General features: G+C 41.8%; 1 protein-coding gene across 1 annotated transcript; it reads left to right on the top strand.

Annotated features, from left to right (window-relative positions):
• The first annotated feature begins 2,278 nt into the window (after positions 1 to 2,278).
• Positions 2,279 to 13,760, top strand: BRK1 (BRICK1 subunit of SCAR/WAVE actin nucleating complex). The gene is made up of 3 exons (XM_055343728.1): positions 2,279 to 2,452; positions 11,549 to 11,631; positions 11,876 to 13,760. The coding sequence occupies exons 1-3, from the start codon at positions 2,335 to 2,337 to the stop codon at positions 11,900 to 11,902; spliced, it is 228 nt and encodes a 75-aa protein (XP_055199703.1). The 5' UTR covers positions 2,279 to 2,334; the 3' UTR covers positions 11,903 to 13,760.
• Positions 13,761 to 17,654: the final 3,894 nt, after the last annotated feature.

Raw genomic sequence — 17,654 nt, 5'->3', positions numbered from 1 at the left:
TTAACCGCTGAGCCACCCAGGTGTCCCTCAAATAAGAGACAGTTATTTTTTTACAGACAGAGAGAGAGAGAGGCAGAGACACAGGCAGAGGGAGAAGCAGGCTCCATGCAGGGAGCCCAATGTGGGACTCGATCCTGGGTCTCCAGGATCACTCCCAGGGTTGAAGGTGGTGCTAAACCGCTGAGCCACCCAGGCTGCCCTGTTATTCCTTAAAAAAAAAAAACTGGGAATCCCTGGGTGGCTCAGCGGTTTAGCGCCTGCCTTTGGTCCAGGGCGCGATCCTGGAGTCCTGGGCTCGAGTCCCACATGGGGCTCCCAGCATGGAGCCTGCTTCTCCCTCCTCCTGTGTCTCTGCCTCTCTCTCTCTCTCTCTCTCTCCCCCCCTAAATAAATAAATAAATAAATCTTTAAAAAATAAAAATAAGTTGATTTAAAAAAAACTTATTTATTTATTCATGAGAGACACAGAGAAAGGCACAGACACAGGCAGAGGAAGAAGCAAGCTCCCTGCAGGGAGCCTGATGTGGGGACTGGATCCTCGGATCCTGAAGCAGGATCCTGGCCTGAGTGCAAAGCAGATGCTCAACCGCTGAGCCACCCAGGTGTCCCCATATTGTTATTCCTGTATTACACATGAAGAAACAAAAGCTCAGAGGGATGAAGTGACTCCTCTTTGGTAGATTTGTGATTTGAAACTGAGATGCCATGCCTTTAAAGGAAAATCTGATCTATCCGATTTCTCTGTGACATGTGAGAAATATAACTACAACAGTATTACTCAGGAAGCGAAGTCTTGAGTGTCAGTTATACTTCTGGATGCCAGGGGTTTAATAGTTAGGGATGCTTATTATTTAAGTAACCATTTCTATGAATACATAAGAGAGCTCAGAAAGGCCTTAGCCTGTTTTCAGAGTGATATGAGAAAATATTGGAGTCTGGAATCAACTGGTGAAGGTTCACCACTTAATTGTCTATGTGACCTTGAACTTCAGTTTTCTCATCTGTAAAATGAGAAGCCTCTTCCTGATTTCCTTCCACAGGGTTTGTGAGGGTCCAGTGAGGTAATAGCTATAAAAGCAGCTTTATAGCTTATAAAAACTTGTACCTAAGTAAAGGACTGTTAGTAACGATTTCTTCCCAGCTACTGCTAGAAGTAATCTGATCAAAAATTTTTTTTCAAATAAAAGGCACGTATTGCACAAAGCAGATGGTAAATATTCCCTTAAACAAAAATAAAATTGTCCATAATTCCACTACCTTAACAAACCAGACATTGGCATCTTTCATGTATCCTTCTTGTCCTCAAGCAGACATAATTTTTTTATACAGTTGCAATTAAAGACAATTTTGTATTTCATTTCCCCTTCAATTTATCATGTATGTTGCCATAGTGCCCAGAATTACTATTTAAATACATCATATTGCCATAGGTAGCTATATTATTGTTTTTTTTTTTTTTAAAGATTGTATTTATTTATTCATGAGAGGCACACACAGAGAGAGGGGCAGAGACACAGGCAGAGGGAGAAGCAGGCTCCATGCAGGGAGCCCGACGTGAGACTCGATCCCAGGACCTCGGATCAGGGCCTGAGTCTAAGGCAGACGCTCAACCACTGAGCCACTCAGGCGTCCCGGTTTTTTTTTTTTTTTTTTTTTTTTTAAATAACATTACAAAGGGCACCTTTGTGCTTAAAGTGACTTTTTTTTTTTCTTTTTCAATGATTTTTCTCAATGAAATAATCAGGTCAAAAAAGTTCGAATTTTTTTTGACAGCTCTTGCTATCAATTTACAGATTGCCTTCAGGAGTTGTGCCAGTTTACAGTGTGACCAGCTATTTAGGAGCCTATCAATTTCCCCTCGGCCTCTCCATCACTGGGTGCCATTGTTTAAACAAACAAAAAAAAAAGTTTTGTTCATTGGATGGGTCCAAGGTGGGGAATCATGTTGTGCTGCTGAAAGCCATTTTTCAAGTGAGTCGTACTTAATGCGTCTTAATTGGCTACGCCCAACTTGGTTTGGAGCAACTGACCGAGCGAGGGTCTCGCGGTCCCGCGCCCGCTAACGACCCGAACGGCCGGCGACCGGGTCTGCGGTGGGCAGGAGAGGCGCGGCGGCGCGTGCGCACTCCACCCTCCCCGGCCGCGTTCCGGCGACTTTTTTCAGGGGCGTGGGAGCAGAGAGAAAGCGCACGCGAGGACTGGACATCGCGCAGGCGCATCACAAGGCCCGTGGATTCGTGGGTGCCAAGGGATGGGCGTGGGCTGGCGGCGCAGGCGCCCTGGCGGCCTGGAGGGTCGCGGCGCCTGCGCAGTGGCTCTCTTCAAGCGGCAGCCATGGCGGGCCAAGAGGATCCGGTGCAGCGGGAGATTCACCAGGACTGGGCGAACCGGGAATACATTGAGGTCATCACCAGCAGCATCAAGAAGATCGCGGACTTTCTCAACTCATTCGGTCAGCGGGCGAGCAGGGGGCCGCGGGGGTTGGGTAGGAGGCCGCTCGGGCAGTTTGGCGAAGGCGCTGAGAAGCCTCGAAGGGGCTTGCCCCGGGAGCCCTGGGCGCTTGCTGGTTTTCGCGTCCTTTGGAGCCCACCTTGCCCGTCTCGCCCGGATCCTTAGGCCTCTCCGGGCAGTCCCTGTAGGGTTACCCTGCGCCGGGCTGAGCTCCTCGGCTTCATTGCCGTCACCACCAGATCCATTAGCAAGCCTTGCCTTCTTCCCGACTCTGTAGAGGCAGCTGCATCCACAGTCTCGTCTTCGGTGGCCTCCCTGCTTCCTTTGTGGCCCGCTTCCCTTCCAGTTCCCGCTTTGCACTTAGGGCGCGTCAGTCAGAACGCAGCCAGAGCCGTGTCGCTGCCCTCGTGTGAGTTTCTTGAGGCTTCCGCATCATTGTCAGGATCTCTTTAGCGCCATACCGTTGAGTCGCCTCTCCCTGCCTTCCGGTTTTGCTGCGCCGAGAGTGGTGGGAGACGAGGCCAGATGTAAGGTCACGGAGAACTCTGTATTGCTGCTACTAGCCAACAGTAGGTATTGCTTCTGCTTCTAGCAAAATCTTTCCTAGGCATGGCGCGCTTGTGACAGATTCTTTCTGTTTTGTTCGTATCCTTCTGGACAGCAAACCTGTAACAGACTCCCTCCCATCTCATGTTTCCAAGTGTTTCCTTAACAGAACTGGGCACTGGGTAGACTTAAGTAATCACAAGGTGTAAGGATGACATCTAGTGATCTTTTTCCAACTAGTGTGCTTCTGTTCCACTAATTCAGCAACAAGCAATGAAGATTAAGTAGGGGAAACCGATGTATTAAAAAAAAAAAAGATTTTAAATGAATTAATTATTTTCCAGCTGGAGAACTGATGCATCCTGAGGAGTAAGGTAATAGAGCATGAATTTTCTTAGAAAGCATCAGCAAGAGAAACCAGATCTCGGTAGAAAGCGCTCTCGGGTACTCTGGAGGACACAGAATAAGAATCATTTCCTGCTTTCAAGGAATTTCTGTCTTGCAAATGAAATAATGACAGTTTCAGAACATCGGTTTTGTATTAATATATATCCTTATAAAGTGTGTAGGACTATAATTTTGATGAGTCTTAGTATGATGGATTTTTCTCACCAGGGAATGACTGAGGGTAGTTACTGAAAAGAATAGTATAGAGTCATATGAAAGAAAAGTATAGAGACGCCTGGATGGCTCAGCGGTTGAGCATCTCCCTTCCGCTCAGGGTGTGATCCCAGGATCCAGGATGGAGCCCCATATCAGGCTTCTTGCATGGAGCCTGCTTCTCCCTCTACCTGTGTCTCTGCCTCTCTCTGTGTCTCATGAATAAATAAATGAAATCTTAAAAGAAAAAGAAAGAAAGAATAGTATAAGTATGTCATTGATACATGTTCACACACATAATTTGGTATAGAGGTTGTAGTAGGGAATGGTAGTCAACATAGATCTCGTATATCCTGACATCTTTTAAGGACTATGAGAAAAGGAGTATGGTTTAGTGAAAAAGATACATGGATTTTGGAGATAGACTCAAGTTCAGAGGCTAGATTAATTGATTTGAGTGAACTGAGACTATTTACCCTACTATTCAGATAGTCTGGGTTTCTTTCCTCAGTTTTTTTCTTTTTTCCTAAATTCTATGCAAACTCTTTCAATACTAGTTTTCATAATTGGTTTCTCCTACTTTTCCTGGAGAGCTGAACTATTATTGGAGGTTGTTCACAGCATTACGTACTCATAACATTCCTTCAGACAAAGGACCATGGAAGAGAAACCAAAATATTTCATGGTAGTAGAAGGATGGAATGGTGCTTCTTCCAGAAGGAGGATCCTTCCAGAAGGATCTTCTAGGAGAAGATCACGGCTTGAGATTTGGCTTAGTTAGGAGAGGCAGTGGAAAGTAGATGGAAAAATCACTGACATGGAGAGTTTTAACCTTAAAAAGCAGAATTAAAAGATTTCACCTATCTGGTAAGATCTGATCTATACACACAGATTATCTAAGCAAAGTATTAAGAACATCAACTAAATCAAAAAAGCATCTAAAATAACAAGTCATAGGGCGCCTGGGTGAGTTAGTTAAGCTTCCAGTTTCGGCTCTGGTAGTGATCTCCGTGTCATGAGATGGAGCCCCAATTTGGAGTCCCTGCTCAGTGCACAGTCTGCTTAAGATTTCTCTCCCTCTCCCTTTCCCTCTACCCCACCCACTCAGGCGCATGCCTTTTCTTTCTCTCTCTCTCTCTCTCTCTCTCTCTCTCTCTCTCTCTCTCATAAATGAATAAATTTTTTAAAAAGTAAATTAAGCTGGGGCTGTTTTTCAAAATTTAAAAATGATCTAGCACAAGTCCCCCGAATTTGGATCTGGTTAATGTAATAACTTAATTTCTGAGCACTGAGTTGTATTAATGAACTTTCTTTTTTAAAGGATTTATTTATTTTAGAGAGCGAGCTTGAGTGAGGGTGGAGTAGAGGGAGTCTTTTTTTTTTTTTTTTTTTAGATTTTATTTATTCATGAGAGACACAGAGACACAGGCAAAGGGAGAGAAGCAGGCTCCATGCAGGGAGCCTGACATGGGACTCAATCCTGGGTCTCCAGGATCACGCCCTGGGCTGAAGGCGGCGCTAAACTGCTGAGCCACCCAGGCTGTCCCGAGGAAGAGATAGTCTTAAGTAGACTCTGCTGAGCTGGAAGCCCAAAATGGGGCTCTGTCTCAGGATCCTGAGATCATGACCTAAGCTGAAATTAGGATTTTTTTTTTTTTTTTTTTTTTTTATTTATTCATTAGAGACAGAGAGAGGCAGAGACACAGGCAGAGGGAGAAGCAGGCTCCACGCAGGGAACCTGATGCGGGACTCGATCCCGGAACTCCGGGATCACACCCCGAGCCAAAAGGCAGACACCCAACTGCTGAACCACTCAGGCGTCCCCTGAAATTAGGATTTGCACCACGCAGGTGCCCCTGTATTAATAAACTTGTAAATCACATACATTTATCTTTGACATAAATCTTCGTAATTTATGGTCTACAGTACTAGATTTATAGTGGATGAGTCTCGGAACTGACCAAAAATTGAAGAGTTTGAGATTAGGATTTGCAAAAGAGAAATGTCTCTTGTATTGCTTTATAAGCAAGGAAATCCCTGCACTGAAATTTTATCAAATGTGTGAGTCACATTTTATGGTCAAATAGAGAATAAAGACTTTTCTTTTTGAGATTTCCAACATGTCCTAGGCTGAGGAAGTATACACACAAAATTCCAATCTTAAGGAGCCAGAAGAACTAGTTAGCGTAGGCCATTATTCTCCCTTAAAGTGATGCTAATGGTCTAATGTTGGGAGTGATTGCTAGATGGTTTTTGAAGATGTTAGATAATTAATTTAGTCCTTTTATTTATTTATTTATTTTTTAATTTAGTCCTTTTAAAGGAAAGGACAATTATTACGATTAAGAATGGAATTAAAGGGATCCCTGGGTGGCGCAGCGGTTTGGCGCCTGCCTTTGGCCCAGGGCGCGATCCTGGAGACCCGGGATCGAGTCCCACGTCGGGCTCCCGGTGCATGGAGCCTGCTTCTCCCTCTGCCTGTGTCTCTGCCTCTCTCTCTCTCTCTCTGTGTGTGTGTGACTATCATAAATAAGTAAAAATTAAAAAAATCTTTAAAAAAAAAAAAGAATGGAATTAAAAAGCAAGGTTAGAAGCTAAAGCGATGTAACTCATCAGTCAGGTATACCTGAGGCAAGTTCTTGAAGATTGACATTATCACTGATATGAGTTTAGACAAGGACCAACAGGCTGAGAAACTTGAACAATCATGAAACACTTGAGACATTGTCTCGGCATTGAATGACTCAGGGTGAGCATGGGGCGGGGGGGAGATAACATTTTCCCACTCCAGGCCCTTTGTGTGACCCCTCAGTTCTGATGTGTATGTGTAAGGCTTAGACTGAGTTTGTGATACTATGATTTGGTGGTTCAGAGTTTTTTTGTTTTTGTTTTTGTTTTTTAAAGATTTTATTTATTTATTCATGAGAGATACAGAGAAAGAGAGGCAGAGACATAGGCAGAGGGAGAAACAGGCTCCATGCAGGGAGCCCGACATGGGACTTTTTTTTTTTTTTTTTTCCCTCTCCCCCTGCCGACCTGGGACTTGATCAGGGACTCCGGGATTATGCCCTGAGCTGGCAGATGCTCAACTGCTGAGCCACCCAAGCGTCCTGGTTCAGAGGTTTAATAGGAATATACTTTGAGGGAAGTCTTTGAAAATGGCAACAATTCAGGGCTCCTGGTGCTCAGTCAGTTAAGCATCTGCCTTCAGCTCAGGTCATGATCTTGGAGCCCTGCATTGGGCTCCCTGCTCAGTGGGGAGTCTGCTTCTCCCTCTGCCTCTGCCCTCCACTCATACTCTCTCTCTCTCTCAAATAAATAAATAAAATCTTAAAAAAATAAAATAAAATGGCAGCAATCCTACAGTTCTCACCCTGAACACAAGGAGTCTTGTAAGCCATGTGGTTTGGAGAGGGAATAGTTTTTCCAAGCTAGCTAGTGACTTTCTGAACAGCTTTTACTCTGTGATTCCTTCCAACTGATGGGAGTAATTATATTGGTGGACCACTTGAACCTGAGGCTCCACAAATCATGAGGCAGTGATGACATCCTAACACTGGCCTGTTCTGTACCTTGAGTTGTGAAGTTTCTAAAAATAGATTGTCACAGATGATAGCGTTTTATTTTTGTACTGTTGTACCTGATTCTAAACCTGATATGCACAAAGAAGTGTAACAAAAATAATAAATGTGGTTTTATTTATTTATTTATTTATTTATTTATTTATTTATTTATTTATTTTTTAAGATTTTATTTATTTATTCATGAGAGTTAGAGAGAGAGAGGCAGAGACACAGGCAGAGGGAGAAGCAGACTCCATGCAGGAAGCCCGATGTGGGACTTGATCCCAGGTCTCCAGGATCAGGCCCTGGGCTGAAGGCAGGCGCTAAACCGGTGAGCCACCCAGGGATCCCAATGTGGTTATTTTTAAATGTCAGTTTTATACTTAGCCAACAAGTATAGCATGCCTGTTATGATCCCAGCTATGTGTCACGTCCTCTGAAAAAGAAATAAATAAAGATAAATGGACATGGTAGCCACTCCTGAGAAATTTAGAATGCTGTCAGAGAAGCAAGCCTTAACAGCAACAATTCAAGAGAATGACAGTATTGATTTTTGTAGGCTAAGGTTATGTGCACTAGGAGTTCAGAGGAGCTGATAACTGGCATTTGTCAGCAGTGGTAATGGATACACCATCAAAGCACCCTGACAAGAATGACTAGTTATCTTCATTTAAAGTCTAAAGATAATATACTCCTAAATGCACTCTGGTTTGATTTGTTCAGTTGCTGAATGCCTTCGAAGTGTTTTGCTTGAATTAGTATGTATTTCTTGGGATCTGAAATATGATCAAAATTTCTGGAGTTTAACATTTTATATTTCCCAACAGTGCTTATCCATTTAGGCCAGGAATGTAGTGTTGTTCTTGGATTCTGATTCACAGCCAGATCGACAGAGCTAGAACAGAACAGCCATCCAGGAAGGAACCCTCCTTCTCACCACCCCACCCCTGCAGATAATTCTGGCATGTCTCTTTTTATGGGAAATGACAGGTTGTTAGTGATAACATTCATGCTCTTACTGAATAGCATACATGATGTGCCTCTGAGCTTCTTTCTTTTTTTAATTTTTATTTATTTATGATAGTCACAGAGAGAGAGAGAGAGGCAGAGACACAGGCAGAGGGAGAAGCAGGCTCCATGCACCGGGAGCCCGACGTGGGATTCGATCCCGGGTCTCCAGGATCGCGCCCTGGGCCAAAGGCAGGCGCCAAACCGCTGCACCACCCAGGGATCCCTGCCTCTGAGCTTCTAAAAACCAGATTGAGAGAGACTTGATCCTGTTGGGCATTCCTGGCAGTGGTAGTGTATCTAGGAAAAGGAGGGTGCTGAGGTCCTTTTTTTTTTTTTTTTTTCTTTACGATAGTCACAGAGAGAGAGAGAGAGAGGCAGAGACACAGGCAGAGGGAGAAGCAGGCTCCATGCACCGGGAGCCCGACGTGGGATTCGATCCCGGGTCTCCAGGATCGCGCCCTGGGCCAAAGGCAGGCGCTAAACCGCTGCACCACCCAGGGATCCCTGAGGTCCTTATACTCAAGCTAGATCTAAGAAAGAGAAGAAGCAGCACTAGCAGGCAAACAACATAATTTTTTTTAAAATATTTTTTTTCTTTATTTATTTATAATAGTCACACACACACAGAGAGAGAGGCAGAGACACAGGCAGAGGGAGAAGCAGGCTCTGCACCGGGATCCCGACGTGGGATTCAATCCCGGGTCTCCAGGATCGTGCCCTGGGCCAAAGGCAGGCGCCAAACCACTGCGCCACCCAGGGATCCCCCAAACAACATAATTTAAATGAATAACAAAGAATATCCAGAACTGGTGAATCTATAGGGACAGAAAGATTAATGTTTACCAGGGGTTGGGGTGAGACTGAATGGAGAATGACTGACTGCTAACTGGTACAAGTTTCATGCAGGGATTATGAGGATGTCCTAAAATTAGATGATGGTGATGGTTGCACAACTTTGTTCTAAAAACCATTGAATTGGGATGCCCTGGGTGGTCAGTGGTTGAGTGTCTGCCTTCCACTCAGGGCATGATCCCGGGTCTAGGGCTCAAGTCCAACATCGGGCTCCCTGTGAGGAGCCTGCTTCTCCCTCTGTCTATGTCTCTGCCTCTCTCTCTCTCTGTGTGTCTCTCATGATTAAGGAATAAAATCTTTAAAAATAAAAAAAATTTAAAAAAACTCATTGAATTGTAAACCTCAAGTAATATGAACTTCATGCCATATAAATTATATACCAATAAAGCTATTTTTAAAAAAAGAGACAAATAGCAGTGAAGATGGGTGAGTGGGAAAGGATCTAGTATGGAAACAAAAAGCAAAAAAGGAACCAGAAAGTGGAAGAGTCGGGCTATAGGCAGATTTTAAGAGAGGTGGGGGATAAATTACAACCCCAGGGGTTCATAAAGATGGTATCAGGCAGGGTGTGTGGTGGGAGAGTACCATCCTGGGCAGTAAGGAAACTAGACTCCAAACTCAGCTGTGCTATTGTTTTGTCCCAGCAGTTATCCAAGATGGGCCTTAGTTTCCCCACTATAGAATTAGTGGAATCACACTGGAGCCAATCTTTTGTTCCACTAACATAGCAGAATCCATAATTGTTTTCTCAAAAACATTTCTGTGCCAGGCAAGATACTCGTTACAAAAATTAGTAAGAGGCAGTTCTAGTGGGATAACAAACATGTAAATAAATGATAAATTACAAATACATAGATATCATTTGGCTAGGTAGCGTAAACAATTTCTTAAGTCATTAAATATTCAAACTTGTAATAATGAGTTGTTGAAAAGATGCCTTAGTTTTTGTTTTTTTAGTGACTCGTTAAAAAGATGCAAACGTGTAATTTTTAATGGCCATTTTAATAGTCTTTCATAATTCTATCTATCTGGCAGAGACGTCTCAGAGACCCAATTTGAACTGAGCCTTGAAGGAGAATGTTTAGACCGGCAAGATGAGTTAGATGTAGATGTGGACAAGTGAAAGTTGAGGCAAGAGCCGGTGTAGGAGGATTTGTCAAAATGGATGTGGACATGCTTTTACATAACAGGAAAGAGATGAAAAGGAAGTGTGAGCTAAGTGTTAAATCATTGTAAATGGAAGAGTGTCTCAGAGAGAGGGTATTTTAGACTTAAAAAATGAAAATTATTGAGGATGACCGAAAATTATTGATGATGTTGGAGGAGGTAATAGGAGAGAATTAGCTTATCTGGAAACCTTTTTCTCCTGTTGAGAATGGTTGGGGAAAGAGTAGTCAAGTGGTTTCTCTTAGAGAAGTTGGCAGAGGAAAAGGTATTTTAGGGGAAATCTAGGTATCATTTTGGATAAGATGGTGAAAGATGATTGGACAGGGCAAAGGAAGAAAAGGGATTTTGCCGTTTTCCACAGATGGACTGTGGGCTCCAACGAGTATTTTGATGTTCTCCCAAGTTTCCTCTTCTGCTGAAATGCCTGTGCAGATATTGGTGACGTTTTTAAGTACTTTCCAAGAGCAAAAGCAGTGAGGCTTCCATGAGCTCAGAAACATGGGCGCCTTTGCTCCTCTCCATCGTCACTGCTGCTTTCATGGCCTCTGTTTTTCTTCTCTCTTGAGATTATTTTCTTCCTGTCCCTTCCCCTCTCTTGGAACTCTTAGCTTGTGTATTAGCAAATAGTAGTTGTAGAGTTTTGGCGTGTTTTCTATTGCTGCCATAACAAGTTTACCATAAATGGAGCTGTTTTTATCACAAAAGTTTACTATTTTACAATTGTGTACGGTGGAATTCCAACATCACTTCACGGGGCTAAAATCAAGATGTCAGCAGAGCTGCCTTCCTTTCTGGAGACTCTAGGAAAGGATCTGTTTCCTTGCTCATTGGGTTGGTGGCAGAATTCAGGTTCTTGTGGTTGTAGGACTGAGATCTCTGTTTCTTTGCTGATAACACCTGAGGGCCCTTTCCAGCTTCTCACGTCTCTGGCATCCTTTGGCTCATGGCCTTCTTCCTCCACCTTTCCTGGTTTATCTCTACTTTTGTTTATAGATTTGTGATTAGATCCTGTTGATCTGGATAATCCAGGATCTCAAGGTCCTTAACTGTAATCACATCTGCAAAGTCCCTTTTGTCATGTAAGAAACATACTCACTCGGGGATTAGGGCACGGACATCTTTGGGGGTGCTTATTCTCTGCCTACCACCCTTGGTAGGAAGTTCAGCAGATCTATTCTAAGCTCCTAATACAATTCTTACCTCTTCTCCATTCCCCTGCTTTGCTCACCTGCTCCCATTTATGCTATGTGTGATGTATCATTTCTCTTCAGCTAGGGGCCGTGTGTGTGTGTGTGTGTGTGTGTGTGTGTGTGTATTTGGAATGACGTAAATCCTGAACATCAGTCTCCTTTTACCAGATATGTCTTGTCGTTCAAGACTTGCAACACTAAACGAGAAATTGACAGCCCTCGAGCGGAGAATAGAGTACATTGAAGCACGGGTGAGTATGTCGGAGAAGCCTCGTGAGGCTAGGCAAGGGCTGTGCAGAGAGAATGTGCGTTTCCACTTGTTGCTGAAATAAACCTGGAAGCGGTAACAGGCATGGAGAAGTTAATGGGTTTGAACCAGGTTTCTGGGACTCCAAAACTGTTGTCTTTTCTAACACTCCCTACTACCTAGGATCTATAAAAAGATTTTTTTAAAAATGCTTTTGAATTTATCTAATTGTCAATTTCCTTTGACAGGTGACAAAAGGTGAGACCCTCACCTAGAACTATGCCATGCTGCTGCTGGGAAGTTGCTTTATGGAACACAGGCGACGTGGGAAAGGCCCCAGCAGCCTCAGCTCCTTCCTCTCTTCTTAAAGAGCAACAGGGCTTATTCTTGTTTTTCTTTTTTCAAAAGTGTGGCCTTTGGGCTCTGCCATGTACATCGACGTGTGATGTGGCATGTGGGAAGAAGTCCAGGGGAACTCTTGGAACCAACATTAGGCATTTTACCTTTTAAGTAACGTTTTGTAGAACTGTTCATCAGTGTATTTGAAGCGCTCAGAGCCAGATGCCTGGGACTCTTTGTTAAGGTCCTCTCCATCTCTCTCTCTCACACTTTCCATACAGGTCTCATTGCCTCTGCATTGCTTCTATAAACAGTCTTTGTCTCCTTTCCACCTTTGGCGCGGGGGGTGGGAGGCAGTCCTGGCTGAGACACTTACGCCCCGGCAAGGTGGCCATCAGAGAATGTCGTTGCTAACCTACCAGTTTCTTGTCCTTTGGGGGAGGTCAAGGCCAGGCCTCCACTTGGCTTGAAGGGTCATTTTCAGAATTTTCTTTCTGTCACTTGGGGTATCTTTGCCTCTCATATTTCCCTAATAAACTCCTCAACTTTATCTGAGTGCTGTGATTATGGTGGGGAGAGGAGCTAGAGATGGGGCTCACCCATTCCACAGAAATCTGATGTGTGGGATGAGTATTCTAACATAAAACTTTCAGATGTATCTCTTTGATCAAAGCCCAGATCAAGCTTACCAGCTGGAGCCCTCCCCCCCACATTAGCACTTTGAGCTGACTAATAATTCATCTTGGGAATCATCTGGTCATTCAGCAGATGTTTATCAGGTGCTTACTATATAGGCTCTAATAAAAGATAGGCATTGAGTTAGGTGCGAAGCTTCCAGTCTATTGAAATACCAGCATCCACACAATTTAACTGCAACCTAGGGCAGCCTGTGAGTTTTATCTGGTAAAAGCTAAATGTTTATTTCTTTTGAAAAAGCAAATAGTTTAAACAGAAGAGTCTAAAACTTTTCACTCTAGCATCTAAAGCTTGCTATAAACTTATGCCACCCTACTTTTAAAGGTTTATTTCTTATATAGAATCTCCATTTTAGTCATGTAGAAGTAGTCATACTCCATGCACACAAATTTCCCCTGTTCAAGTCATATTTGCTGTTCTAAGGCTAACTCAAGTCAAACCTCTTCCAGAAAGATCTCCTGGACTCGACTCTTTCATTCAGTACTGCCCTTTCCCTTTTCTGAGTCCCTCCCGTCCCACCCTGTCATGCTGACACTGCACTTGAACTCTGAATGTTCCCTGATGTAGTGCCTGGTACTACATGGGATAGCCAACATGTGCCCCTTGCCCTGTACTGTCCTGCTGGGTGCCTTGCTGAAGGCAGGTGGTCAGTAAACTGACTTGGAGAGACCAAGCTTCTTCATATTGTCACATCTCTTTAGAACCTCTGCTGAGGCCTTTGGAAGACCATTTTTAAGTAGTACCTTTGTTTAAAAGTAGGATTTTATGGTGGAGACAAACCCAATATCCTTTCCTTTGGGATATGTTGCTTTGGAACATTATCAAACTCATCAGTAGAATGCTTTTAACAGTCACTTGAGTTCCTTATTTATAATAGCTCAGGATGAAGTAAGTGCTTCTAAAGTGCAAGTTTTAGGTCGTCTGGGGCTCCATCTGTCAATTTAGCAGACATTTGTTGAGTTCCTGCTACATGCAAGGACTACACCATGAGATTGTGATAGGGGCAAAAGTGATGGTAACCAATATAGGCAGGAAAAAGCCTTCCTTTAATGAAATCACTTGTGAAAATGTTCAATAAATTCCGTGTGGTTGCATAGATGTCAATCTGTTAATTTATTGATATCAAAGTAACATTTCTAAAAATTGTCCTAAGTAATACCATGTCGCTAATGATAACCTGCTGGTTGTAAAGAGAACAAATGGTAACATTTGATGTGGGCAATGAGTGAGCCCAGCCTCCTACTAGTTAGTAGTAACCCCTTCATCACACGTGGCACTTTAAGGTATCAGAATACTTTACTGTGTTATCACTCCCATTATAGAATGAGGCTCTGGTTTGCACAAGAATATGTAACTGATGTTATCTATACTTACTGAGTGTTATCATGTGCTAGATGTGCTAATTGCTTCATGTGCTTTATTTTGTGTAATCAGGCCCTAAGGAGTAGGCATTCTTATCACCCTGTAAGAGGTGAGGAACTAGTTTAGAGAGGCTAAAACTTGTCCAAAGTCCTATGAAGTAAGGGAAGGTAAGGAATTAGAACCTAGATCTACCTGGGTCAAGCAGTTCTAACCATTCTTCTATTCTCAGTGTGGTATATAACGAGATCTAAAATTTATTGTCTCATTCCTAGTCCAATGCCCTTTCACTGTCCTCACCTGAGACACTGGAAGCAAATACACTGCTTTGTTGATTTTACATGCTCCCACACTTCGTTTTGTGAAGAAAGCCTCATAGGTTGTCCTTGCTGTGTCTTGCAAACACTGTTTGCATTCATGTCTATATTGTCTAGTTTCACTTCTCACAGCTTCCTTTCTCTGAAGGTTTAATTGTATGCTGTATTTTCTGGAAGCCTTGCCTAAGGAATTTAATCAACTCTAGCTATCTTTGGGTCTAGCCAAGAGAAGCAACTACATCCCCCTTCTGAAAGGCCTTGTCTGGTCATGCCGCAGAACTGGAATTATACTCTTAAGTCATACACATCTTTGCTCACAGGTCATTGCAGTCCATAGTGTTAGGCTAATCAACCATTTATTTTCCTCCTGAGGTCTTCAGTTTATAGAATAAGGACATTTGTCCTTACTGAGGATGATAAAATTTATTTTACATTTTAATCTACATTTACTAAATTATTCTAGTTTCTTTTTTTTAAAAACTGTAATGTTTAATCCTTATAACAAAACTAGGGTGTTGACAGGGTAATTATTTTGACTTGGACTGTAAGAAGACTGAATTTCAGAGGTGTTAAAATTGCCCAGATTTGCTAAATTCAGATGGTTCTCAGTCACCTCCTCAAAATGAAAATTTAGATTGAGTTCATTTTCTTCTGAGGTTAGACCTAGGAAAGTTATCCACATGGTGCCTCCTTTCCTTATGAAATCTTAATGATCTCTCTCTTTTTTTTTTTTAAATAAGATTTTATTTATTCAAGAGAGACAGAGACATAGGCAGAGGGAGGAAGCAGGCTTCCTGCAGGGAGCCTGATGTAGGACTCGATCCCAAGACTACAGAATCACACTCTGAGCCAAAGAGAGACACTCAACTGCTGAGCCACCCAGGCATCCCAAATCTTAATGATTTTTGAAGAAGGATAATCCTGAAGAACTTTCATATTTTCTAATGTAAGTAGGAAATGAGGTAAATATGACACATCTCAGCCATCCGTAGGAACCTTCAAGAGAAACTCTTTATTCTCTTATACTTGGAAGTGTTTTCTCCCTATAATTTGGTTTAATCTTATGTTTATTAAAAAACTAAAAAGAGATTTGAGCCAATGAGCTATTAGGCATAAATGGATTACAAATCTCTTGATAATAAAGCAGTTTCCAGTCTCTTGACCCTAGATTTCAGAAGCAGAAAGAAATGGAGAACTGATGTTTTTGGTATTAGAAATGTACCAAGTTCTGTTACTCTTGTTACTTACCTAGAACTTTTGAGTTTACCACCTTTATTTCATGAAGCTGAAGCATGTTTGTGAATAGTATTTGTTACTGTAGGCCATTCTGAATGGGACAGAAAGCCTATTGTTCATTTCTAGGTTCCTTCCCAGCATTTGCACTCCGTTTCACACTGTTGGTTACGAGGAAACATTTGCCTAAACTTGGCTTTGGAGAATGTGAGTTGGGACTTAGTCTGGCAGTTTGCAGACAGTTGGTGCCATTAGTAACTGTAAGAAAATACAGCTGCTTTCTAAAGAGGTGTGGCTGTCAAGTAGGTTATACAACAAAATCAGATTGTTTTAGGGCTCTCAGGTTTATTTTGTTAAGAAAAGCTAACCTGTATACTAAATTTTCCAAAGATTAGGATTGGCTAGAAATAATACAACTTTAAGATGAGAAAGAATTTTAGGGATCATCTAGTATACTGTTGCTGTTTTAGAAATGAAAAAACAAGCCTAGACAGGTTGTGTGATATATCCATCCACTTAACTGGTGGCCAAGCCAACACTAAAAACCAAGTCTCCTTAATCCCAATCAGTACAGAGTTATTCAAGGACTCCCACATTTCTGTTTTTTGTGCAATGCTGTTCCTTTATCAGCCTCTCCTTGGATCTCATTGACAACCTAACAGAGCAAAAGGGCAACTGTCATGTTTAGCTAAGTGTTACCCATTGGAATAGGTGTTTGCATTGAACAACTCCAGGGCAGTTGTTTGCTCTGATTCTTTTGGTGCCTTTGGGTTTGTTGAGACTACCAAGGGTGAGGTGGGTATTGTGCCTTAATCTGCATCTCCCACCCATAGCATTTAAAAAATTATTTTATTGTGAAACAAGTTTCAGGCTCATAGAAGAGTTGTAAAGTTGTAAGAATAGTACAAAGAATATATATATATATATATATATATGTGTGTGTATATATATGTATACATATAACAATTTTGAATTGAGATTATTTTATCTGCAAATTTGAACTCATTTAATGTGATAATCCCAGTGTGACTTGAAGAGTACACATGTACACAGGTGCCTGGCTGGCTCAGTCACTGGGGAGCATGTGACTCTTGATTTCAGGGTTTTGATTGAGTTTGAGCTCCACTTGAGTATAGAGATTACTTAAAAATAAAATCTTAAAAAAATACACGTGGACAATAAATGCATTATAAGAGGAAACATTAACACCATATTTTTAGAGGATGTCCAATAAATAATCTATTTTGACTTTGACATTTTGCCTCAGAAGTTGTTTATTAATACACTGTATGACTACAATACATGAGGCAGTGAAGAAGATAAAATGGGGAGAAGCACACAGGGTGTCTAGGAGCATATAACGTAGTCATTATGCACTGTATTCAGTGTATTTTCCCATGAAAGCCAAAACACACCAAAATGACGTGTGTAAAAACCACAGGAAAAAAAGATAAAGGAACAATGCAGCATCAACTTTATTAAATAGGGGAAAATATTACAGGCTACAATTTTATTATTTGTGGGAATCAAGTTTTCTGTTTTTTGGCTTTTTTTATTTTTTTATTTTTTTTTTACCATTGTAAAAGTAATATACCTCATGTAGATTATGGGTATCTACAAGTATATGAGAAGCACTAAAAATTGGCTTGGATAAAAACTATCAAAATTCAACAATAAAAAGTAATAAGTGGATAAAAGCCTCAAAGAGGATAGCAAACAAGCTCATGAAAAGGTAATCAAATTGCTAGTCACTGGGGAAATACTAAACCCTTAGTGGGTTACCACAATGTAATTTATTAGAATAGCTAAAACTTTTTTAAAAAACAAAAAAAACCTAATAGTACTAAGTGTAGGCAGGGATATGGAACAACTGGAACACTTTTGAATTGCTGGTGAGAATGCAAAGTGGTAATAGCCACCCTAGGAAAACAGATTAGCAAATTTAGCAATGTCTGATGAAGCTAAACATACACTTAACATATGACCCAACAAACTCACCCCTAGGTGATTCTCAGGAAAAATGAAAATGTGTTTACACACAACACAAATCTGTATATAGATGTTTATAGCAGTTTATTCATGA

Source organism: Nyctereutes procyonoides, unplaced genomic scaffold (assembly GCF_905146905.1).
Source record: "Nyctereutes procyonoides isolate TBG_1078 unplaced genomic scaffold, NYPRO_anot_genome, whole genome shotgun sequence".
NCBI classification, from domain to species: Eukaryota; Metazoa; Chordata; class Mammalia; order Carnivora; family Canidae; genus Nyctereutes; species Nyctereutes procyonoides.
This window is presented reverse-complemented; position numbering and strand designations above follow the sequence as displayed.

Bases quoted from the DNA above. Each gene is read 5' to 3' on its own strand.
- BRK1 (XM_055343728.1), top strand. From the start codon at position 2,335: ATGGCGGGCCAAGAGGATCCGGTGCAGCGGGAGATTCACCAGGACTGG. The intron at 2,453-11,548 runs GTCAGCGGGCGA...TCCTTTTACCAG, and splicing joins GGACTTTCTCAACTCATTCG to ATATGTCTTGTCGTTCAAGA. The intron at 11,632-11,875 runs GTGAGTATGTCG...TTCCTTTGACAG, and splicing joins TAGAGTACATTGAAGCACGG to GTGACAAAAGGTGAGACCCT.